The following is a 26229-nucleotide window of genomic DNA, read 5'->3' on the forward strand; positions in this document are numbered from 1 at the left end:
ACTCGACAATGTGAAATTAGAAGATCTCCCTTTAGATTCTGGCTACACATCATTATGTGCAGCTGCACAAAGTACTGTATGTACATAGATATTGGGCTTCCTCGTGACATTTTTAATAGTTTAATAGAACTGTGATATACTTCTGTTTGACTACCAGGTCTCTGTCTCTTTTTTTGGGGGTACATTAGACATCAACCCATAGCAGCAGGTCTCCCCCTCACCACCACCAACCAATCATATGTCTTTTCAAGTGTCTTCTCAGGAGCAGAACATATTCACCAGTGTGTGTTTCTTTTGGTTTAAATTAGATGCTATATTTTTTTTTACTTTGGTCAGATTAAGATTTTATAGTGGAGATGAAAAAAGCCCAAATTAAGATGTGTTCTACCCCATAAGATTCATGTGGTTAAATTTGATGTTCACAGAGCTCTAAAGTTTTCCTTCCTAAGCCTTTATAATCCGGTGTCCTCTACAGTATCTCCAGGTAGGTTGTGTTTTTGGATACAGTTGTTTCTATTAGACAAATAAATTGTGGCAAGGATTGATATGGAATCTTTGGCAAGTGCTGTGGAATATAATTCCATTATATAAATATAGCATAATGCTGCTACAGTCAGTAAGTGATTGTGGATTTGTCACCACCACGTCATCACTGGAGAGTACAAATGGTGGATCTCATGGCTACAACTTGGAATTAAGTATTTCTCAACATCTTCACTTAAAATGGCAAATTTGTAAACTAGATCAGCCACCCGGCCCTGCCATCCTATTATAATGGAAGCAAACTTGTTTCCCTCATATACATAGGCTTGCCACATTTTCTGGAAAAAAATACCAGCCTTCAAATAAATGTATCTATCCTATTAACTGGGATAAAGCATCATTTTTACCAGCCAGATGGCAGCCCTACATTTACCCTAACTGTCCAATCTCCTCTTCCCTGGCTTCTCAGTGATCTGCCTATCCTCTCACATATTTGGGGTTACCCTCAATGATGCAAAGTGATCCCTAAGATTCCCAGCTGTCATGGATTTTCTTCCAGAAGGGTGCACCTTTAAGGTTTTGGAAAAATGAGTAGAGACAAACCCTGTATTCTGCAGTAATCCAACGCATTAAAACAAATATATAAAAACGTTCTACTATAGATACTACCCACTGGAGGCTAATATTGATGCATTTAGGTATATTTTGGTTTGGGAATTGTAACTGAAGCCTTAAAGTTGTGTCATCTGAATTTCTCTTATTGCACAGCTACCTATGCCACTTCCCTCAGCCACCAACTCTACTACATAAAGAGTTTGTTCAGTAGGCCTCTTTCTGTTCTCATAGAGTGATTAAATTCCAAAATTTGACAATGGTGAATTAAAAACAATAAAAAAAAAAAAAGACAAAAAAACCCCCAATCGTGTACCAAAAAATATTTATATACAAGAGATTTACAGATGTTTAAACAATCCAGCCACAGCCCATACAAGTGTTGTTCTACTGCAGCAGAGTTAAAGTTCTAAAAGATAAAAATAAATTCACAATTAACCAACATATTGTTCAATATATTCACGTGTGAAACACCTCTGAGTATAAATATACTTGAAATCTCCAACTGAACACTAATTATTTAAAACACTACCGAGTCTCTCTTTTTATATATAACATATCAGAACACTGGCTTGTCTCTGCATGAAAATGACTAAGCAATTTATCAGCACAGATTGCCCTTAGGATGATACAAAGCAGACTAGGATGTCTTTTAATAGCAGCACACAAGCCTAACATGACACTGGGTATTCTCTGTGGAACAGCATATCCTGCATTGTGTACATAAGATATAGTGAGAGGTATCTCAGTACTGTATCTGGACATTGGCATTTCTCTGTATAACAGCATTTAGGATATTGCATATTAGGACACTGGAATGCCTTTCTGAAAATATTCACATCATTAAGTTGATAGCTGGCAAATGCTAGCCTGCTTTAAATGTGAATTCATTGGCCTTCTGTTTTGACTATGTGCACAAAAAAATTCTTTTAGGTGCACATTTTGAAGTTGTGTGTACAATTTTAAAAACTGTGCTCAGGTCAGAATAAATGCAAAAAATTGCATCTTTACACAAAATACTTTGTGTGCACTACAATTTGTTGTAGAACTATACCTCCATAGACAAGATCTAACTAAGGCACTGACATATTTATATGCTATTTTGATGAATCTTCAATCCAATACTCTCCTCAGGACCAAGAAAAAGTGGTATGACAATATACCAGATTTGGAAGAGGAAATGTGGGAAGAGGCACTTGATTGGGTGTCTTAACTCACCATGTCAGCTAGAGACACGTACATCCAAATTAAGATTATTCATAGAGTCTATTTGACCTCACAGAGACAGTCCAAAGTATATCAGGAGCCTCCGACCACCAATGTTCCAAATGCCAAAATGATGTTGGTTCCTTTTTTACATGTGTTTTGCGAGTGCCCAGTTATACGTACTTTCTGGTGTTAAATAGTGACATATATTGAGCGTATACTCACATTTCCCAACATACTGTCTTCGAGCCTGTGCCTACTGGGTATAACTGGTGACCTCAATAGGAGAAACCATGCTATTTGCAGTTATTTTATTATGCTAAAAAAGCTATTCTCTTAACTGATATGTTGAACACCCCTCCCTCTTTGGCATTCTGGAAGAAACTGATTAATGAAACTCTCCCTAACCAAAAGCTGGCATACCTCGCTAGAGGATGTCCAGAAAAAATTGACTTAATTTGGGAACCCTGGTTGCAACAACAGGAAAAGAATTAGAAACTGTATTTAATAACATTTCTGATTTCTGGGGGTTGTAGTGCCTATTTGTGTGGCATATTACAAACTGTAATAGAAGAATGGTAAAACTTAAATTACTAGAACTATACATTATTCATTGTCTTTGATTTCCAGGTTTTTTTTTTGCAATAGACAAACACTGTAAAGTAGAAACAAATACACAGGTAATGAAGATGGCTACCTTCAGCCTAGTTCTTCCCTGCTTTTGCCAGCTTTTCTTGGCATCTTCTTGCTAGTTGGGTCTTCCAGCTCTCGGGACTTGTAGTAATGTGGAGCTACCTCTAAGAGCCATGTGCTATCAATCTCTATAATCTGAACACAATATATATTTATATTTTTATACATATATGCACTCAAATAATTATATTATATATATATATATATATATATATATATATATATATATATATATACACACATACAGGCAGGGTAGGGCAGGCAGAGTATGGCACACACAGGCAGAATAGAGCAGGCAGAGTATGGCAGGCAGCGTATGGTACACACAGGCAGGGTAGGGCAGGAAGAGTATGGCACACACAGGCCAAGTATGGCACAAACCAGCCAAGAATGGCACACACAGTCAAAGTATGGCACACGCAGGCAGGGTAGGGAAGGCAGAGTATGGCAGGTTTTTGCTGTACTACAACCATTAATATGGGTATGGTCATGTGATAACACGGGTGCGATTTCAAGTGGGTGCAGTTTCAAAAAGGGGAGTGGTTAAAACTGGCTTCCATTATCGGCCCTCCACCACGTAGGTCGGAAAAATTCCGGCCCTCGGTACCACAGAAGTTGGACAGCACTGCCCTGGACTATATAGTGAGGGGTGACTATATCTGCAGCAAAATATCTCTTTCTTTTTAGGAATACAGACACCAAGGGTTAATTCTGCCTTACAGGATACACACACACTTATTTCTACACATGCACTCTGTAAGAGCTGACCTGTCTCATATATTCCTTGGTGGTGAAAACCAGCTCATGATATATAACCCAGCGGGGTTGCTCCTCATGAAGACTGCTATTTGGATGGATATATACAGCCTGCTGCTGTTTGACAGTCTTGTATCCACTACGAGTAAGACGTGCCGTGTGGTAGAAATATCCAGCTGTGATTGCCTATTATTAAAGAAATGTAACAATATCAAAGCAAGTAGGAGTAACAGTCCTAATATAGTTACTGAACATTTAAAATATACCTGAAAATATACCTTTAGAATCACTTTTAATATGTTACAGAGTCACCTATTTTAAAGGAGAAGGAAAGATAAAATCACTTCAAAATATTATGCACCCCCAGTGATTGTAATTGCTTACCTTATACCTGGAGTAGCTGCAAGAGAGTGATCCTCTTACTTCTATACTCAGAATCCCAGGGCCAGCACATGCGCAGTAGAGTGAAAAAGACAGCTTTTTTGTTAAAGTTTGGCTTTTCACTCTGCTGCACATGCGGCTTGAAGAAGGAATGGCTCGCTCACAGCTACCCCAGGCTGGTGCAGTTTTCTCCTAACAGGAGTACCAGCCCAGTGTAAGCGATCACACTCACTGGGGGATGCCTTAGATTTTGGCACCCCCAGTGATAATACCTTTCCTTCCCATGTAAGCAACTTTTTAAATAGTCATTATTTATTTTGTCTGTATTGTATTATTAGCCTTACTATTCCACCTTTAAAGCTAACTGGTTGTTGGGTTCACTTACAACCAAAAACCACATGAACTGCAACGGACCCGTTTTATTGCTATTCTTATCAGACTTTTAAACTACTATGGTATTGCTAGGTGAATTAAACTTAAAGCAACCAGAGATCAGTTGAAATTCCAGGACCAAGAGTTGCAGAACAAGAGATTTACATTTCAAAAAGCCACAATAAAAAAAGACCAGATACAAGTTGTCTTAGAATAATGCTTTTAACTTCATAGTAAAGTTATTCTAAAAATATTTCATTAACCTCTTTAAATAAAATTGATTTCATAAATATGTCTATTTCTCACACTCAGGTCAACTGCTCTGAACAGTCCAACAGCAGCTCTCCAAACAGTTAGTCTCTATTGCAACTTATATATCGTTAAAAAGGAAACATATAGAATACCTTGCGCACAGGTATGCTGTCCCCCTCACAGGATGTCAGCTCAATCTCAATACGTCCCATTAGGCCCTCAAGTTGCTCCCGTACATCTCGTGCTCGACGGAGAGAGCGAGCCTGGATAAAGTTCTCATAGCACCACTGGAGGGAGTGACCACTCTCTACCCACTACAAAAAATACAGACTATATATAATATATTCACAATACTTAGTGGCTGTACATGTCAGCTGTAGAACTAACAAGCCAGAATTAGATACTTCACCTTCTACACGGTCTGTCAAAGCATATAATTTGACATGTTAAGATTATATGGAGGTTGCAATTAGCAAACTGAATTTGACTCCATAGACATGAATTGGAACTGAAATGGATATTGCTAATCTCATGCTATTCTAGCTATACATAAATTCTAATGCATCCATGGGTATTACCGAGACATTCCTGCATTGCCACTAAACAGCAGGCTTCAGTTCTGTTATGGCACCTTTTATATACCCACCTGTGTATATACGTTAAGCAGCACCATGTGGTCTCCCCCAGGTACAGTAAAGTTAGCCCGTGCTGTATCTGCATGAACCAGTTTGTCTTTGGGTCGATAAAAGATGGTATTGTTTACAGATAACATGGCAGCAATGGTAAGGATCTGTTCAGAGCAACCATACCTATTAATAGAAAATATATAAAAGGTAACTAGACACTACTGAATTGTCCCTCAAGTAGTTCTGGCTAAAAATGCTGGTATGGCTAGCTTTACACAGTAAACCTAGCCATACACAAATCCTCGCTAAGCAAGTGTCTATTTTCCAAGCTTAGCTATATTTAGGTCAGATGAGGCTCATGGACCAGTAAGATTCTGTTTCTCCAATTCTGTTTGGAGGGGACGAACCTGCAGTCAGTGTATGGCCAACATGACTACAGTCTAAAAGTAAAATATAAAAATATCCTTTATTTTAAAGGAGAAGGAAAGTCATTTTGGCATTTTACTCCCAATAGATTTGCGACATTAGTGCACCTTGGACACTATATTTATTCAGCAGAAAGGTTTACTATACCCAAGTAAAGAGCCATAGAAGCTCCCTCTGATAGCAGCTGCCATTTTAGCTTGGTCTTGGTAGCTTCCTGCTGCAGTTATAGCCGTTGGAATCTCAGATCACACATTCTTAAGGGAGGGGGGACTGAGTTCTTATGCATTCTTATGGGAGAGGGGAGTAGGAGAAGGGAGGGGGAGAGGCAGAGAACTGAGCAGACTCGTGCCCCAAACCTGAAGGAGCCCTAAAAGAGAGGAAAACGGATACGAAGAACATGTTCCCAAAAAAGGAGAGTTTCTTTTGATAGAGGACTCAGTGCAGCTTTTCTACGAGTGCTTATGGCTGTATTTACAGAGACCTTTCTGATAAAGCTTGCTTAGTTTTTACCTTTCCTTCTCCTTTAAAGGAAGTGGGTTGGACACAATTTGTCACAAAAGTGACATGGATCTGTGCCTCTGGTTCTCTCTACTTGCTTTCTCTCCCCAGGCAGAGAATAACAAATGTGCTTCCATCTGCTTCTTCATTTCTCTGTAATGACGGGCACTGCATCAACTGGTGTGCAGATACACGGAGTGCATTTAAATGTAAAAAAATTGAAGTATGCATTTGTAAGCCAATATCTGCTCCGTGTGCTAGCACACAGTCCAAAGCAGCGCTGAGAAACCAAGGAGTGAATGGGGGCGCACTGGCTTCTCTCCATGTTCCCTTACCCTGAGAGAAACACCTTGAAAACTTACTGCTCAGAGGCTAAAATAATCTTGGATAACATAGGGTCCACAGGAAGCTCAGCCATCCTCCTTCCCAACTAAGGAAAAAATGGAATACATTACAACACAATGTGCAAACACACCCTACATTTCTCAATTTACCAAACTTTTTTTTTTCTTTCTTACTTTTGTCAGTTCTCCAAGATGGTTCAGGGCACCAAGTGCATAAAGCTGCTCAAGAGCTAAAACCAGAGTCTCATGGGGTGGTGGATCCATGAAGTCAAAGTGGATGAGGTCATTTATGCCTACAAAAGAGAGATAATTACATATATGTCAAATTCAGTACATTGTTTTAACAACTGCTTTAAATGCCAGCCACACTTCTCACCTAAACTTTTAAGTAAGAGAACTACATTTCCCAGATTGGTTCTCTGGATCTCAGGCACTGTTGTATCTTCCATCTCATTCTTATATGCCCAAGCTGTATAAAGTCGAAAACATTTTCCTGCAGCCACACGTCCAGCTCTCCCAGCCCTTTGATTGGCTGATGCCTGAAAAACAAATGGCAATACTTGCTTAGAGCTCTAGATGTTGTATACTACAGTATAGTGACGAGTGAACATTTCAAAAAGTGGCTGGGGAAAAAAAAAAGCCAATGATACCTTGGATTCAGAAAATGCACATTGTGTATTTTTCTGGACCCCCATTTGAACTGTAAAGGTGCTAGGAGTAGGACATTCTAAAATGTATCTATAAACGTTATCTTAGAGGCAAACCGCCCCTTTAAGGCCTAGTTTTAATATTGGCAAGACGAGGCTGACATTATAAGGGTTTACCAAAACACAGAAAGAAATCGCCAGTGCTCGGTCTAACCCACGCTGTAGCGTTGACCAGCTGCTAGAAACACCCTTGTGCCAGCGCTCGGGCTAGCCCACATTCTGGAGTTGACCAGCTGCTAGAAACGATAAAAAGCGATTAATTATACACAAAGAGAAAGAAAGATTGCCAGCGCACAAGGGTGTTTCTAGCAGCTGGTCAACGCTACAGCGTGGGTTAGACCGAGCGCTGGCGATTTCTTTCTGTGTTTTGTGTACAAATTGTAACCAAATTTTGCTTTTAGCTGCTATGTAGCCTTTAAACCAATGAATCACTTTCATGTGTGTGCTAATGAGCTGGGGCTTAAAAGTTCCCTGCTTTTCCACTAGAGCCCTTTTGAGCTAAGGGTAGGTGCAACAGGGTCTTACTACTCAGTCACACTGAGTCTGTGATACAATTAAAATTAAGTCCCCCAGCAAAGTCATTAGACAGTGTAGGACTCGCGTACAATGAGGGGCCTTGACATGGCACGTGAGCTTACATATTTTGGCCAAAGTGTGGTACTAACACCTCATTTTTTGTAAAAATTATTTTTAAAGGCAAACTAAGTGCTGGCAATCTTTCTTTCTCTTTGTGTATAATTAATGGCTTTTTATAGTTTCTAGCAGCTGGTCAACTCCAGAATGTGGGCTAGACCGAGCGCTGGCACAAGGGTGTTTCTAGCAGCTGGTCAACGCTACAGCGTGGGTTAGACCGAGCGCTGGCGATTTCTTTCTGTGTTTTGTGTACAAATTGTAGCCAAATTTTGCTTCTAGCTGCTATGTAGCCTTTAAACCAATGAATCACTTTCATGTGTGTGCTAATGAGCTGGGGCTTAAAAGTTCCCTGCTTTTCCACTAGAGCCTTTTTGAGCTAAAGGTAGGTGCAACAGGGTCTTACTACTCAGTCACATTGTTTGCTGGGGGACTTGATTTTAATTGCATCACAGACTCAAAGTCATTAGACAGTGTAGGACTCGCGTACAATGAGGGGCCTTGACGTGGCACAAGAGCTTACATATTTTGGCCAAAGTGTGGTACTAACACCTCATTATAAGGGTTTACCCTTATTGTTTTGAAAGCATTTCTCATTGATTATTAAATTAAGGGCTATTCTGCAGTTATAAATTAATGTTAGGCTGAAAATCTTGCAGGAGGTGAACTAAAGCTGTCCAATTGTGGTACCAAAGATTTTTTGACCCTATGTCTGCCCAAGTATGCCATAGACTTTTTTTTTTTATTTTTTTAAATCTATAAAAAAAAATCTGCCTGAAAACTTCTACACTGAAAATGATGGACAGCATTGGTTCAACAGATTAGTAAGACTTACCTTTGAGCAGGGAGTCACAATGAGGGACTCCATTCCTGATCGAGCATTGTAACTTTTCTGCTTGCAGAAACCTGGGTCAATAACATATATAATTCCATCAATTGTAAGTGATGTTTCAGCAATGTTAGTGGCTATCACAACCTGAAAAAAAAAGAAAATACGACAATGCTAAAAGGTTCATAACTCCTTCTAACCTACTACTCCAGCATGTTTGAATAGGAAGAGGAAATGTCATGCCCTGAGACGCTCTGCCTAACATTTAAGCACTATATATGACAGATACAGCTGCAAAATATATATGTGGAATAGCCTGCTTTGAGGGTGGCACCCCTGTATGTTTGCAAATTAATAAGAACTCTTCTTTAAAGACAACCTTATGGTAACTAAACTGGTTGGGAGTGTCATACAGTTATACAGATATACAAGGGTTGGATACAAGGAAATGCTCTGTTAGTACCACAGTCATATAATACCAGCTTTAGAATGGTTTCAGTCATTTTTATACTTTATAATGTGTATTTATTAACATGCCTTAATGAACACATTGTAGGTTTTCTATATTTAATAAGACCTCATATGTAGCTATTGTGTACACTTAATCACATTACTAGAGGCCATGTAGGTCCTGTGGGAGAGTCTGGAAGCAATTCATAATAAAACATCGTTGGAGTGCCAGTTTAGGGTAGTTACTGGTAGTTACATCAGTTTATACAGCTCAGGTTTAGAAGGGCAGCCCAATACTGCATATGGTATTTGCCTCAGACTCCTTATAGGAAGAAGTAGTACCACAATTCCCTTCTCTCTGAAACACACAATGTAAGGGAATAACTTATAGCATCTTTTGTCTGTGCTATTCTTAAAGGGTGTGCTAAGCATTTAGTTTAGTTATTTCTCTCTCTACATAATTGGGTTACACTACAAGATGATGTCCAGACACGTCATTTTAGATGTTTAGGTCCGGCAGAAGGGTGGGAGTCAGACTTTACTATTTAATAAGTACAAGAAAACCAGCTAGACTCTCATACTTTTCTTGCTCCTGGAGGTGTAGGTTCAAAGATCTTTGCCTGCATGTCAGAAGGCAAATTAGCATATATTGGTAACACCAGCATCTCTGCAATCTTGGATCCTAGTCGACGACATCGCTCTTGTAGCATCTCACAGCATGTTTCTATCTCCTCCTGCAACATATGAAATGTACATGTACCAAGACTGCATAGCAGTGGCACTGCTTATAACATCAGTACATTTACATTAAATGATAAACCTAACAAAGGGTTATTGCACATACAAAATTCACACTGCCACTATTTAGCATGAGCTTTTTTTTTTGCATTTCCTACAGATGTTAACTGGAAGGGACTTCTATCTAGGCAGTCAAATAATCCCATATCACATTAACCTAAGGTCAGTGACTTTTCAAACTTTTTTTTTTTTTTTTTTTTTTTTTAAATACCAAAACGTATATATTTGTTGGTTAGCACATTCCCACTTCTGCCTACATACCTGTCCTGTAAGAAAGACTAAGATGTCTCCTGGTGGCTGGGTAACATGAATCTGCAACACTGACACCACACAGGCCTCCAAGTAATCTGCTTCAGGAGCCTGTTGTGAAAATATCATTCATCAAAAAAGGAAATAAACATAAAATGCCCAATCTCATCAATAATGCTGCCAATGTCAATTCTCGTGTCAAACCTACAGTGATTTACCTTGGTGTAATATATATCCACTGGATACCGGCGCCCAGGAATACGAAACACTGGGGCATCATCAAAAAAGGAGGAAAATCGCTCTGTGTTTAGGGTGGCACTGGCTACCAGAACTTTGAGGTCTTGGCGGAAACGGGCAATGTCTTTAATGAGGCCAAAAAGAACATCTGTGTGCAAAGTCCTTTCATGAGCTTCATCTATTATTATTACACTTGTGGAAAAAAAAAATGATAAGGAAATGGAGAGAGTAATACAGAATACAGGCTGGTCGCTGTACAAATGAATTAATTTTTCTAAAGATTCTGTATGAGGCATGATGTATTCATATGTAACAGAAGTCCCCTGCCTAAATACATACAAATCCAGAGATTGCATAATGGATACCTGTAAGATGCCAGATCAGGCTCAGTGAGAAATTCCCGCAGTAACATCCCATCTGTCATATACTTCAGCACTGTGCGCTCAGATGTGCAGTCTTCAAACCGAATACTATATCCCACCTAAAGCAAAAAAGTGCGAGTAAAGCTTTTGCTACATACAGAAACTCCTCTCTGTAGTCTTTGTTTTTTAGAATGGTGTTAAAAATTCAAATATCAATAAAGGAACATAAATGATTTAAAGGAACAGTAACACCAGAAAATGAAAGTGTATAAAAGTAACTAACATATAATGTGCTGCTGCCCTGCACTGGTAAAAGTTGTGTGTTTACTTCAGAAAGTCTACTATAATTTATATAAATAAGCTGCTATGTAGCCATGGGGGCAGCCATTCAAAGGAGAAAAGGCACAGGCACATAGCAGATAACAGATAAAACACTATTGTATTCTACAGAACTTTTCTGTTATCTGCTATGTAACCTGTGCCTGTTCTCCTTTTTTCCAGCTTGAATGGCTGCCCCGTGGCTACACAGCAGCTTATTATATAAATTATAGTAGTGTTACTGTAGCAAACACACCAGTTGTACCAGTGCAGGGCAACAGTGCATTATATTTTTATTACTTTAAAGCGCTTTCTTTTTTTAGTGTTATTGTTCCTTTAAGGTGTGGTTGAGGATGTCTCACAAAGGTGCTCTATTGACCATGAAAATATGTCACACCTTGATTTTCACAATTGGTTGGATGCAAACACAGTGACGATTTAGGAAAGCTTACTTGGCAAAGTAGTTACCATATGAAACAGAGATATGAAAAATATACAAAAATGAAGAAAATGTGTGGAAATAAAAAAAAAAAAATTACCTCGTTGCCTAATTTAACACCCATCTCTTGAGAAACTCGTGCTGATACACTCATGGCAGCCACTCTTCGAGGCTGAGTGCAGCCAATCTTCAGGCCATTTTTAGTATAACCCTATAAAATAAAGAGGCAGAGAGTTTGTTTTTTTTAATAATACGGGCAGTAAAATATGTTTTTATACAATGAAAGTGTCAGTTACTGTGTCAACAGTGTAAATATTATGGGTTAGGATCCCTTGCTTTTCCATGTAGAATAACTGGTGATACAACTTACATGTTCGTGCAGGTACTGTGGTATTTGGGTAGTTTTGCCAGATCCAGTCTCTCCTTCAATTATAAGAATCTGATGATCAGAGATTGCTTGAAGAAGATCAGAACGATATGGGAAGACAGGGAGGCTTCGCCGAACCTCTTGTATAGACAGTTTCTTTCGTTCTGATTCTGACAAGACTTCAGAATTCTCCTCTTCCTATACGGAAAACAGAGGCTACGATAAGCAGAGACACCTACAATGTCATCCAATGTGCTCATAAAAACAAAAATGCTCCATGGGACAGCCACTAGTACCTCTACAAAAAGTAATACAAATGGTGAGCAGTATCACACACAAAACGTTTATTTGGTTCACAAAACAATGATAAATTTCTCCAAAAATTAAACCATACCAAAAAGAATAGAAGCATGTGACTGCTGCCTAATAGAGCACTTAGGTACCTCTGCTTTTTCCATTTTAAATCAGCAAGCCAGCCATTTATTTAGCAGTATATCAATTAAATCGACAAATTAAACTGAGACTTTTAACCCAGTCCAATTATTATTTATAAAATATTTATTTGTTTTATTTATAGTTTGTACAATTATTTTCAACATTACTGAGCCACCAATTTGCTGTTCTGCTGTACTAAGTAAGCCCTAAGTAAGTATTTAATGCTTTACGTACCTTATCTATTGTTCCCTTCATCTGTGCCGAGCTGACAAACTGTATGACCTCATTTTCTTCCATGACAAAATCATACTCCTTCTTCCCATGATCATGTGCATCCTTTGCTCCAAATCTCAGAGAGGCTGCCCCAATATGCTCCTCCTCCCACCGCCTTTGCTCTTCACGAGGGGCAAATCTTTCCTCAGACATAGGTTCCTCATAGCGATCAGGAATTTTCTGTGATAAGATAAGTGTAAAATTCACAACCCATAAAACATAATTCCCAAATGTATGCATTATACTTTTAGGCAAAAATTACTAAATGCTTATATACTTCTTAGGAGAATTGTATTAATATACCCAATTACTATTCATTCCAAGTGAGGAGTGTTTTAAAATGAACAGAGTTGCCCTAGTTACGTAAAACGAAATGAAAAGGAAACCTCCTACAAAATTGGTAAAACCACCTATTAAGAAACAATGCGGAGTTTATTCATACCTTACTCCTGTTTTCTTCTGGCATAAAATAGCGGTCATGCTTTTCCATCCTCTCTTTGTCCCCAGCTTTCTTGTATTCCTTTGCAAGGTCACGCACCCTTCGCTTATATTCAAGCTCCTTCTGCTCTACTGAAGTCAACTCAGGTTCCACAAAAAGATACTCCTCATCTGCGATCTCTGCCTCTAGATCCTCCAGCTTCTCTTTTTCTCTTTTATTTAGATATTCCCGACGGGACTTCTTCCTTAGCTCAGGAATCTAACAAGTTACAGGATGCACAATTGATGAAAATTATATTCCACACTGTCATACATTAAACTGTTAAGGAATAAGCAAGCTAATCTTATTATAATGTACACATATCTACATATCTGTGTAACTAAATGTTCTTTACTCACTAAAATGAGTAGGTAGCACATCATACTCATTATTTATACTTAAATACACACTAGAATTCATGATAGTCTAAATAACATTAACTGGATTTTTAGTTTTTTTTTTTATTTACACCAGCTATTGCTAATGCTACACATATACACCCCCTTTACATTTATGCGCATGACAAAAAAACCCTATACAGCAATACACAAAGATGTGAAAAACAAATGTGTCCCAAACTACAACATATGCACATATATTATCTCTCTCAATCTATCAGCACTCTTTATGTGGCCTTTTACCTTCATATGGTAACAGAATTCCTTAAAGGGATACTGTCATGATTTTTATGGTGTATTTTTATTATTAAATTACACTGTTTACATGGCAAATAATTCACTCTACCATTTAAAATGTTATTCTTAAAAAATGTAATATTGATGTGTAGGCAGCCATCTCAGTGCACTGCACCCAAGTCTGAGCTTTCAGAAAGAGCAAGCGCTACACATTAGAACTGCTTTCAGGCACGCTACTGTTTCTCCTACTTAATGGATCTGGAGAAGTCATAACCCGGACTTGGATTTTTTATTATTGAGTGTTGTTATCATATCTACCTTCCCATGGTTCTGCTGATCGGTTGCTTGAGGGGGGGGGGTTGAAGGAAAGGGGTGGTATCACTCCAACTTGCAGCTCAGCAGTAAAGTGTGACTAAAGTTTATCAGAGCACAAGTCACATGACTGGCACCCTGGGAAATGAAGAATATGGCTAGACCGATGTGAAATTTCAAAATTAAATATAAAAAAATTAATTTCAGTGCAGGATTCTGCTGGATAAGCTCTATTAACCGATGCATTTTGAAAAAAAACATGTTTTCCCATGACAGTATTCCTTTAAAGAACCCTGTAATAACAGTAGCTATTGCATTAACCCTTTTACTGCCAGCCATTTTGGTCAAAGCGGAACTTGTATTGCCAGACAGTTTTTGAACATTTTGCACTGTTTCCCTTTAGGGGCCTTTCCTCGGGGGGACTTTTAGTTTACCAAGGAAAACAATATATCGTTTTTTTCAGAACAACCTAAGCTTTCAAAATATGGTAGAATTTTTGTGTAATTCCAATTCTGTAACAAGATATAGGCTTCTAAATGTCTAAAAATGCAAAAAAAATCAAATTTTCCATAATATAATCACACATACTAGAAACAAAAATTATTTTATGCACGAATATACAACTGATTTGGAAAGTCCCATGTCTCCTGAACGTGCCAATACCAAATATATATAGTTTTATGGAGATTTCTCACTTGTATAGGTCAAAAACTCCCAGCAGTACACTACCAAATTCCCAAAGCACTGCTCCAAAAAAACTGCATACTTTGGATTTCAAGGCCAAAATTCCACTAACAGAAGGTTTATCCCAGAAAATTGTACATTTTTGGAAAGAACAGATTCTGGGGAATACAGAATAGGCACAACTGTCTGTCTACTCCAAACTATCAAGTCGCAATGCTTTCCTAAAGTTATTGGTTTTTATCAAAATTTGTGATTTTTTTTAAAAATCGCTTCAAAGCTTCTAGTCTATAGTATCTTATCTCCTACAGGTCATAAAGTAACCAAATAAAACACCCTAAATATGAATGCCTGGGGTCCACTGAACAGTTTGATGCCCAATATGTATAGGTTTACCTAAGTATGTGGCATGTAGGGGCCCCAATGTGAACATACCCCATATGAACTGTCATTTCTGTCATTTCAGCTTCTGCAAAATCAACACATTTACATCATTATATGTGGGATGAAGCTAGTAAAAAGTACGCTCACCCCAGAAAGTCATATATTTTTGGAAAGTACACATTCCCCCGAATCTAAAATGGGTACCCATGTCTTTCTACTCCAAAGTACCAAGCCGCACAGCTTTTCTAAAGTTAGCAATTTTGATGACATTTCCAAAAATCCCCTCAAAGCTTCCAATTTGAAGCATCTTATCTCCCACATAGCATTAGGTACCAAGATAAAACACCCTGAATTTGAACACCAGGGGTCCACTGAACAGTTTGATGCCCAATATGTATAGGTTTACCCAAGTATGTGGCATGTAGGGGCCCGAATGTGAACATACCCCCATATATACTGTCATTTCTGTCATTTCAGCTTCTGCAAAATCAACACATTTACATCATTATATGTGGGATAAAGCTAGTAAAAAGTATGCTCACCCCAGAAAGTCATATATTTTTGGAAAGTACACATTCCCCCGAATCTAAAATGGGTACCTATGTCTTTCTACTCCAAAGTACCAAGCCGCACAGCTTTTCTAAAGTTAGCAATTTTGATGACATTTCCAAAAATCCCCTCAAAGCTTCCACTTTGAAGCATCTTATCTCCCACATAGCATTAGGTACCAAGATAAAACACCCTGAATTTGAACGCCAGTGGTCCACTAAACAGTTTGATGCCCAATATGTATAGGTTTACCTAAGTATGTGGCATGTAGGGGCCCCAATGTGAACATACCCCCATATGAACTGTCATTTCTGTCATTTCAGCTCCTGCAAAATCAACACATTTACATTATTATATGTGGGATAAAGCTACAAAAAAGTACGCTCACCCCAGAAAGTCATATATTTTTGGAAAGTACACATTCCCCCGAATCTAAAATGGGTACCCATGTCTTTCTACTCCAAAGTACCAAGCCGCACAGCTTTTCTAAAGTTAGCAATTTTGATGACATTTCCAAAAATCCCCTCAAAGCTTCCACTTTGAAGCATCTTATCTCCCACATAGCATTAGGTACCAAGATAAAACACCCTGAATTTGAACACCAGGGGTCCACTGAACAGTTTGATGCCCAATATGTATAGGTTTACCCAAGTATGTGGCATGTAGGGGCCCGAATGTGAACATACCCCCATATATACTGTCATTTCTGTCATTTCAGCTCCTGCAAAATCAACACATTTACATCATTATATGTGAGATAAAGCTACAAAAAAGTACGCTCACCCCAGAAAGCCATATATTTTTGGAAAGTACACATTCCCCCGAATCTAAAATGGGTACCCATGTCTTTCTACTCCAAAGTACCAAGCCGCACAGCTTTTCTAAAGTTAGCAATTTTGATGACATTTCCAAAAATCCCCTCAAAGCTTCCATTTTGAAGCATCTTATCTCCCACATAGCATTAGGTACCAAGATAAAACACCCTGAATTTGAACGCCAGGGGTCCACTGAACAGTTTGATGCCCAATATGTATAGGTTTACCTAAGTATGTGGCATGTAGGGGCCCCAATGTGAACATACCCCCATATATACTGTCATTTCTGTCATTTCAGCTCATGCAAAATCAACACATTTACATCATTATATGTGGGATAAAGCTACAAAAAAGTACGCTCACCCCAGAAAGTCATATATTTTTGGAAAGTACACATTCCCCCGAATCTAAAATGGGTACCCATGTCTTTCTACTCCAAAGTACCAAGCCGCACAGCTTTTCTAAAGTTAGCAATTTTGATGACATTTCCAAAAATCCCCTCAAAGCTTCCACTTTGCAGCATCTTATCTCCCACATAGTGTTAGGTACCAAGATAAAACACCCTAAATTTGAACGCCAGGGGTCCACTGAACAGTTTGATGCCCAATATGTATAGGTTTACCTAAGTATGTGGCATGTAGGGGCCCCAATGGGAACATACCCCCATATGATCTATCATTTCAGCTCCTGCAAAATCAACACATTTACATCCTTTATGTGGGATAATGCTACAAAAAAAGTACATTCACCCCAGAAAGCCATATATTTTTGGAAAATACACATCCCCCCGAATCTATAATGGGTAAATATTTCTTATTGCTACAAAGTACCAAGCTGTAAAGCTTTCCTAAGTTTGCAGATTTATATGACATTTTCGAAAATCGCATAAAAATGTTGCAATTTGCCGCATTTATCTCTCACAATTTCTTGATAAAGATCAGATAAAGACAAATCACCCCAAAAAGGAACACCGGAGGTCTACTGAACAGTTTGATGCCCAATATGCATAGATATACCAAAGTCTGCGGTATGTACTGAACCCAAAATGAAAATAGCGCATAAGGATTTCTCGCCTGCCAGCTCAGCTTTTGCACACAGAGCCCCCTGTCAGTGTATTATGTGCCAAAACTTCCCCTAACCATACAGTGACCCCCACAAAACCATATATTTTTGGAAAGTACACATTCTGACAAATCCAACAAGGGTAAAGAGTCCTTTCTACACCAAAGTACCAATCTGCAGAGCTTTCCTAAAGTTATTGGTTTTTATGACATTTCAGAAAATCGCCTAAAAATGTTGCAATTTGTCGCATTTATCTCACACAATTTCTTGCGTACAAAGGCAAGTCACCCCAAATAGGAACACCAGAGGCCTACTGAACAGTTTGATGCCCAATATGCATAGATATACCAAAGTCTGCAGTATGTACTGAACCCTAAATGAAAATAGCGCATAAGGATTTCTCGCCTGCCAGCTCAGCTTTTGCACACAGAGCCCCCTGTCAGTGTATTATGTGCCAAAACTTCCCCTAACTATACAGAGACCCCCACAAAACCATATATTTTTGGAAAGTACACATTCTGACAAATCCAACAAAGGTAAAGAGTCCTTTCTACACCAAAGTACCAAGCCGCAAAGCTTTCCTAAAGTTATCGGTTTTTATGACATTTCAGAAAATCGCCTAAAAATGTTGCAATTTGCCGCATTTATCTCACACAATTTCTTGCGTACAAAGGCAAGTCACCCCAAATAGGAACACCAGAGGCCTACTGAACAGTTTGATGCCCAATATGCATAGATATACCAAAGTCTGCGGTATGTACTGAACCCTAAATGAAAATAGTGCATAAGGATTTCTCGCCTGCCAGCTCAGCTTTTGCACACAGAGCCCCCTGTCAGTGTATTATGTGCCAAAACTTCCCCTAACTATACAGAGACCCCCACAAAACCATATATTTTTGGAAAGTACACATTCTGACAAATCCAACAAGGGTAAAGAGTCCTTTCTACACCAAAGTACCAATCTGCAGAGCTTTCCTAAAGTTATTGGTTTTTATGACATTTCAGAAAATTGCCTAAAAATGTTGCAATTTGTCACATTTATCTCACACAATTTCTTGCGTACAAAGGCAAATCACCCCCAATAGGAACACCAGAGGCCTACTGAACAGTTTGATGCCCAATATGCATAGATATACCAAAGTCTGCGGTATGTACTGAACCCTAAATGAAAATAGCGCATAAGGATTTCTCGCCTGCCAGCTCAGCTTTTGCACACAGAGCCCCGTCAGTGTATTATGTGCAGTAACCCCCCCCTAACTATACAGTGACCCCCAGAAAACCATATATTTTTGGAAAGTACACATTCTGATGAATTCAAAATAGGTAAAGTTATTTTTGTACACCAAAGTTACACCTGGCAAAGCTACGCTAAAAACAGATCAGGAACACTTATATAGGGATAAAATGTGATAAAACCACAAAAATTGTGCAAATCAGTGAAACAACAAAATAAGTTACATGACAGTGTAATTAGTGGCCAGAATATCTGATCCAATAGTTACGCTGTCAAAATAAACAGTTTTTAGGTAAAAGAAAATAAAAACAAAGTGGTAATATGAAAAAAAAAAAAAAAAAAAAGCAAAACAAAAAAAAACCAAAGTGTTTGTGTATACATGTGTGTACATGTGTAAAAGTTGTGTGATCGTGTGTAAGTGTGTATATGAGTGTAAATAAGTGTATAAAAGTGTGAAAAATGAAAAAAAAAAAAAAAAAAAAATTAAATAAAAAAATGCTAAAATGTGTGCTGTAAGTGTGTGTAAATGTATGTAAGTGTGTATAAATGTATGTAAATGTGTGTATAAGTGTGTAAAAGTGTGTAAATGCAATAAAAAAAAAAAGTCCTTACCTGTTCCTGAAGACCGATCGCCTCCTTCGTCATTTGGGCCGGCGCTGGGGGAGAGGGAGGAAGCAGGAAGCAGCAGATGCGATGCGATCGCATCTGCTGCTTCCTGGAGGGTCCTGCGAGCGATCGGTTCGCAGGACCCTGATGACAGCCCCCCTGGCACATTGCCCAGGGGGGCTGTCATTGTTAGAAGCCCTCTGCAGCGGCGGCACATGCCGCCGCTGCAGAGGGCAGCGCTTAAACGCCAACGACGTATGAGACACGTCGTTGGCGTTTAAGCCCTTTTACTGCCAGCACGTATGCCATACGTGCTTGGCAGTAAAAGAGTTAAATATACATAATATACACATAACAATATTAAAGGTAGCTGTAAAACTGCACATTTATAAGGACAATAAGAACCTGATATAAGAATAGTAAAATATACCATTTTTTTGCGATCTTCTTCTGCTAATTTCAGCCTCTTTTGGGCTTCTTCATACGCCTAGCAAAAAACAAACACATACACAGATTAATATAGGAAATACCTGCCTTTAACATAATGAATAAACTAAGGATGTCAGTAGTTACCCTTTATATCATGCAATTCTAGGGTACTGACACAGGGCACCCTTACTATATAGCCAAAAGACAATGAAAAGCCAAACAAATGTATCCCTTCTACCAAACACACACTTCACAGCTTAAACCAAGGATCTCCAACCTTTTTACCCGTGAGCAACATTTCAATATAAAAAAAGTTGGGGAGCAACACAAGCATGAAAAAAGTTCTGGGGGGTTACTAATAGAGGTGCGATTTATTATTTGGTAGCCCAAACATTCCCCCAAGTCAGAAATTCAAAAATGAGCACCGGCTTTTAGGTCACTGGGTGCAATATCAAAGGGGTTGATGAGCAACAAGTTGCTCACAAGCCACTGCTTGGGAATCACTGGCTTAAAGGAGAAAGAAAGGTAAAAACGAAGTAAGCTTTATCAGAAAGGTCTATGTAAATACAGCCATGAGCACTCACAGAAACGCTGCACTGACTTCTCTAAAAAAAAAGATTTGTTGTGTCTGTAATTCCTTTGCCACAGACACACAGCTTTCTGTTCTCTGCTCTCTCCTGCTCCCCCCTCCCTCAAGAATGCTAAGAAAACACTCCCCCGCCCCCCTTAGGAATGTGGATCTGAGCCAATCAGCAGGAAGCTGACTCATAGTCTTACTAACTGAGCATGTTCAGTTTGGTCTCAGTGTCTGTGCAGAAGTAAGGCATTATGGGAACTTTCTTTACACAGCTCAGCGTTTTTTCTTCCTGTTTGGCTTCAGATCTTCTGAACAGGTGAAATATGGGAAGACTTAAGGGCACTATTGAGACAACTGAAGGTATGTCTGCATCTTGAGATTAACTCTTTACTAGCCTTTCCTTCTCCTTTAAAGCTTTAATGCAGTAGTAAGCATTTTCAAACTATAAAGCGTGTGCTGGCCGAGTCATGGTGACTACTATGTTCTTCAGAGAAATGTATGTTTTGTCACCCATTCCAAAGACAATATAACACAGATGACTAAACCTCTTGTGTTCCATTATCCTAACACAAACTGAAGATCAATGATGATAATGAGAAATAGAGTAATAGTACTAACTATTTACCATAAAACAATACCTCCTCATAAACCTAGATATAAAAGTGTTCAAATAGGGCTATATATATCCCCTCTGTTTTATAGCACCATTACATTTTCCTAAAGCAAATAGCAGCTTTTACCCGGTGGTCATTTTTCCTCTGATACATAATCAGTTACATTTAAATCTGCAAACAGCACACACGCGCACACACACACACACACACACACACACCCTTATTAAGCATACATTTCATCAAGAATACAGCCTCACACAGGCAGAACTGTCTGATAAAAGTTCTGCTTTGTTTGAGCTGAGCTCAGGAGAGGAGGTTGGGGGAAAAAAAACTGAAGCAGCTCTAGTAAATATACCTCCATAGCGGTTTCACAGTTACTATTTAGCAAACCATTTCAATCCAGTGTAACTATGTTACTATTATACACATAAATTATTTAGGTGGAAGGTGAGAATATATAATACAGACCTTCTTATCTGATCTCTCCACAATATTTCTTGTTTTTTCTTTATCTCGCTTCTTTACTCTTTCTGCAAAAGCATCTCTCTCCTCCAGATCTTTCAATCGAGCCAGCTCCTCTTTCTCATCTTCATCTTCTGAGGTCTTTTGAGGGGAAGGTACCTTAGTGGTCCTAGAATAGACAGAATGAATATTTTTATTTTGATAATATAGCAGGCAAAAGGGGAAACGTACACACCCTGCACGTAGAAGACTTTTTTAGCATGGTTAAAGGAGAACTAAACCCTAACCCATTCAGAACTACATAGCTGAGTTCAAAGGTGCCGTCTTCACCTGTTTTATGATCCTCTTCTGTAAGATCGCCGATACGGATCTTGCATGAGCATGTGCAGCCGAATCTACCTCCTGAATCAGCAATCAGCTTTGACTGCACATGCTTCAGGAATATTCATATAGGAGAACTGACAAGAGATGTCGGAAGTCAGGGCAACTGTGCCTTTAAACTCCTCTACACTGAACTGCAGATTTATGGCAGGTCAACACAGAGGGGAACTTTTGAAGAGAATATATGTTGCAGGAGAGAGCTGGAGGGAAAGCAGTGACGAAGGGTAGAGGGTAGCTGAAAATGGGCTAGGGTTTAGTTCTTCTTTAATGTAGATTGTGTAATTAATTATCTGGAAGTTAATCAAAAAAGGTAAACATCAGATATTCATTGAGCTTGAAGTAAACAGAAGGACAGAAATATAATTTATATAGCTTCTCCTGTAAATTTTAAAGTATGGCTTACTCATGACTGCAGTAATTTTGTATGATTAAGGACAACTGACAATAGTGATACAAGACTTCATATCACTATAAAACAAATACAGGAGTTACTGTATGAGGATTAAAAGTGATGGGATTCAGATGGCAATTAGCCAAAAGTGGTGGAAGGAAGGTGGCCTTTTTATTATTTTCCCTCAGTGACAGAGTCAAAATTGTTTTGTATTGAGGTACAAGCAAAAAATGAGGAAAATTTTTTGCATGTTTTGGTGTAGTCATCCAACTAGATAGAATATTGTCCTGAACACCAGATAAGGATCAAATTCTGGCTGTCTAATGAGAGTTGCTATTTTGGAACATTTTACATTCCTTTATTTTTCTTCCTAATGCAAAGAATGTTTTACCTTCAGTTTCTAACTATGATTGAAAAACTCTCGCTGTCAGTCTGTGAAAGAAAATGATGCGTTTCTTTTCTCAGTTAAGCTTCAAAACTATGTCTTAAATGCTGCACCTTTGTCAATATGTGGTGGAATTAATAAATTCCACTTATTTAGGCAAATGTGTTACTTTGCAGTGGGACGGACAAATACTTTTGTTTGGGTCACTCAGTGTGGCTGTAACAAGCAAAGTCAGACCAAATTTACTCTCTCACAGAAATCAATAAATAGGTACAGTAAGAATGAAAAAACTAAACATTTTCAAGAGTGCCATGGGTTACTGTACTGGGGCAAACATCCCTTGTGCTTTTACACAACCAACATTGAGTGTAAACGTTTCAATAAAGACTTTAGAATTAATTTATGAACACCTTTAATTACTTACTGTGCATTTTCATTTTCACTATCAGATGACTCCTCTTTTCTTCTTTTCCTTAAGTGTTTCTTTTTCCTTTTCTCTTCTTTGTGATCAGTCTTCTCCTCTTCTTCACTATCCTCTAGCAAAGCATATGATCTATTCTTCTCCTGCATAGCCAGCGCTTCTCGTTCAGCAGCCCGGGCTGGCCGTTCAATCGGGGCCTTTCTAGGGATCTTGTATAAGGAAAAATGCAAAATATAAAAACAGTATTAAGGTGTGAAAACTGAAAATTGGGGCATTACAAAACAGAATATTTACTACCCTATGCAGACTGCTTTCAGTTAGCTAAAAACTTTACCAAACGTACAATTTAATAACTGCAATATAGGTTCTGACATATTCCCAGCTGAGAAAATGACATGGACATTTCTTTGATAACAGGTGGAAAAAACAGAAAAAACTCACAACATAATGATTACAATAAAAGGCTTTTGCAGGAATATACCATCTATGGATATGAATTGGGATTTCCCTATACAAAAGTTAGATAGACCCCACCCTTGATTAAAACTTTTTGTTAAATAAAATAGAAAGCTAGATATTTCCATAAAGAATCTCACACCCGTAGGAAGAGGATTCACAGGTAATTTTTTACAAGTTGGCATCTCCACATTCTGTGAAAATCTATATAATTGGCAAGAATTGCAGTTTTTGCTTGGTAGTTGTTTTGCACTGGAGTAGAACCTTCACCACAGCACACCCCCTGCACAGTGCACTGTATTCATTTGGTGTTTTTTGTGTTGAAGCCCTGTTCCACAGAAGCCAGGGGTTCGTTAGCATGATAAAGTGAAAAACATAGATTTAAGAGCCTGAATATAGAGATGCAGTGTTAAAAAATGATGAGAATTTAGTCTACATTCTGGCTCCATGTGTTTCTGCCCCATAAACATCAGAGAACATGACAACTTGCTGCGATTAATCCACCACCACACCGCCATTGTTGCCTATTTTCTATTATATTTAGTGTGCTCACCTTTAGCCAGAGTTGCTCCAGGAACCCCTTCACTTTTTCAGTAACATCAATGGCCCCAGTGTCCCTTAGACGGACTAGCAGATCAGTAGCACTCGTACTTCTCAGAGCAGTACCAACAAGGAACTGAGCCACATGCCGGTCGCTCATGCCCAGAACATCATGGAGCTGATTCTTCACCCACAACTCCACTCCTTCCATTTTCAATCGCCTCTGAAATTGTTCCACATACAAATGCCTGACGGGTCGCTCTGTACTATGTCATCGGCGCGAACAAGTGACATCAGCGATATGTGCGCGTTGACATCATCACGCCGGTTTTTATGTGTGACGCTGGCACCAAATGCAAAATAAACATGATTGACAGAACTGTTCATATGCCCAGTTGTTCGCCATATGGGTTGCCACCTGACTGCTATTTAACTGTCCTGGCAGGGAAAACGTATGCTTGATACCAGCCTTTGGGAATCCTGCTCTGCTCAAATAATGAGACTCTTAGACTAGTTGGGGTGTCATCAGTTAATCAATCAATGCCTTATGCAGTTTCAACTCCAGACGTCCAACTTTGTGTCAGAACATGCCAAGGTGGGCTATATTATTTTGTTGTTGAAAGGCAAAACATTGAATCGGGCGTCCTCTTGTTAAAGAATTATTGGCAATTAACTTTCTACAAACCTTTCACACATGTTGTTAAGCTACGTTGTGCCAGTCTCTCCTCACCTCATGCAGATATATCAATGCAGTCACAAAACTAGCCAGTGGTGATGTGCAGGCCAGCCTAAAACCCCTGACTTTGGGCATTCACACAATTTTTGTTGACGTTTAATGTGCACCCACCCTATAATGCCCTGCTTTATAGATTTGAATCTGCGCACCACACCCCCTTGGAGACATTAAAGGGGGACAGGCATGGGTGTATAAATACAGAGGCTTGGCAGGGTATGATTGGGTGCAGGTAGGAATCGGCTTGGTTAAGCTGGCCATACACGCACCGATGATATCATACAAAACCACGTTTGGTACGATATTCGGTGCGTGTATGGTAACAAAGTGACCGTTATCTCAAAAGGCTGCGGATATCGGACGACTTGTCGATCGGCCAGGTTAAAAGATTTTGGTGCCCAAGCAAAATCTACATTCAGGGCTGAATCGGCAGAAGGAGGTAGAATTTCTATTGTTTCTACCTCCATATCTGACCATTCAGCCCTGAACGTCAGTGGAGGGTGGGAACGATTTTTCGTGCGACCAATGGTCGCACAAAATATCGAAAATGGTTACGTGTATGGCCACCTTTAGGGTCAGATGCAGGCCAACTTTTTGTTGACCCGCACATTGCTACTAGCAACTCTTGCTTCTAAAACGGCATTCTGGCAAGGTCTGTCAGATAAGTGCCTTTATGCAGGACTGCCCCTGCCTAATCTCTTCCCCACGTGTTTTCCAACCTCCATTTTGTCTGGTGCTAGCTTTTAAAAACTTGTGCCTGCCATGTTTCCTCCTGTGATATCAGAGATGAATAGGTCAGGTGCATGGTATATAAAAGGTCGGTAGGACTTTGACAAACCTCTTTTATCATATGGCCAGACAGGAAACATTATAGATAACGCAATAAACTTGCTGTAAATGTAGAAGAGAGCAAACTGCACCAGCCCAGAGTAAATAAATGCAAGTGACCAACCATTTGCATGCTCAGCAGAGCAAAAAAGCCAAATGTTAACAAAAAAGCTGGCTTTTTCACTATACTGTACATCTGTCAGCCCTGGGATTTTGAAGAAAAAATAAGAGGAAAAAGTGAATTCTCCCTTGCAAGTACCCTGGGCCAATGTAATTTTCTGCTACCAGGAGCACTGGCCCAGAGTATCAGGTAAGTGATTATAATCACTTGGGGGGGGGATAACATTTGGCACCCCTACCAGTAATTGAACCTTTCCATTAAGTTGATAAAAGACAGGGTCCATCAAGTTCAACCTTTTATGCCTACATAAAAACCTGCCTAAAAGCTAGTCACTTTAAAGAAGAGCAAAAACTCCATCTTAAGCCTCTCTTATTTGCCTCAGAGTGAAAAAA

General features: G+C 39.0%; 1 protein-coding gene across 1 annotated transcript; it reads right to left on the minus strand.

The window, feature by feature from the left end:
* Positions 1-1403: 1403 nt before the first annotated feature.
* dhx16 (DEAH-box helicase 16) lies at positions 1404-24439 on the minus strand. Its single transcript, NM_001123409.3, is given in 21 exon segments — positions 1404-1504; positions 2999-3129; positions 3763-3936; positions 4908-5069; positions 5402-5564; positions 6668-6735; positions 6824-6942; positions 7026-7188; positions 8822-8962; positions 9847-9999; positions 10325-10423; positions 10531-10741; positions 10915-11030; positions 11769-11879; positions 12039-12233; positions 12705-12923; positions 13186-13440; positions 19930-19986; positions 21588-21750; positions 23163-23368; positions 24169-24439. Coding segments are annotated over 20 exon segments (3102 nt in total). The 5' UTR covers positions 24367-24439; the 3' UTR covers positions 1404-1504; positions 2999-3000.
* Positions 24440-26229: the final 1790 nt, after the last annotated feature.

Source organism: Xenopus tropicalis, chromosome 8, assembly GCF_000004195.4.
Source record: "Xenopus tropicalis strain Nigerian chromosome 8, UCB_Xtro_10.0, whole genome shotgun sequence".
NCBI classification, from domain to species: Eukaryota; Metazoa; Chordata; class Amphibia; order Anura; family Pipidae; genus Xenopus; species Xenopus tropicalis.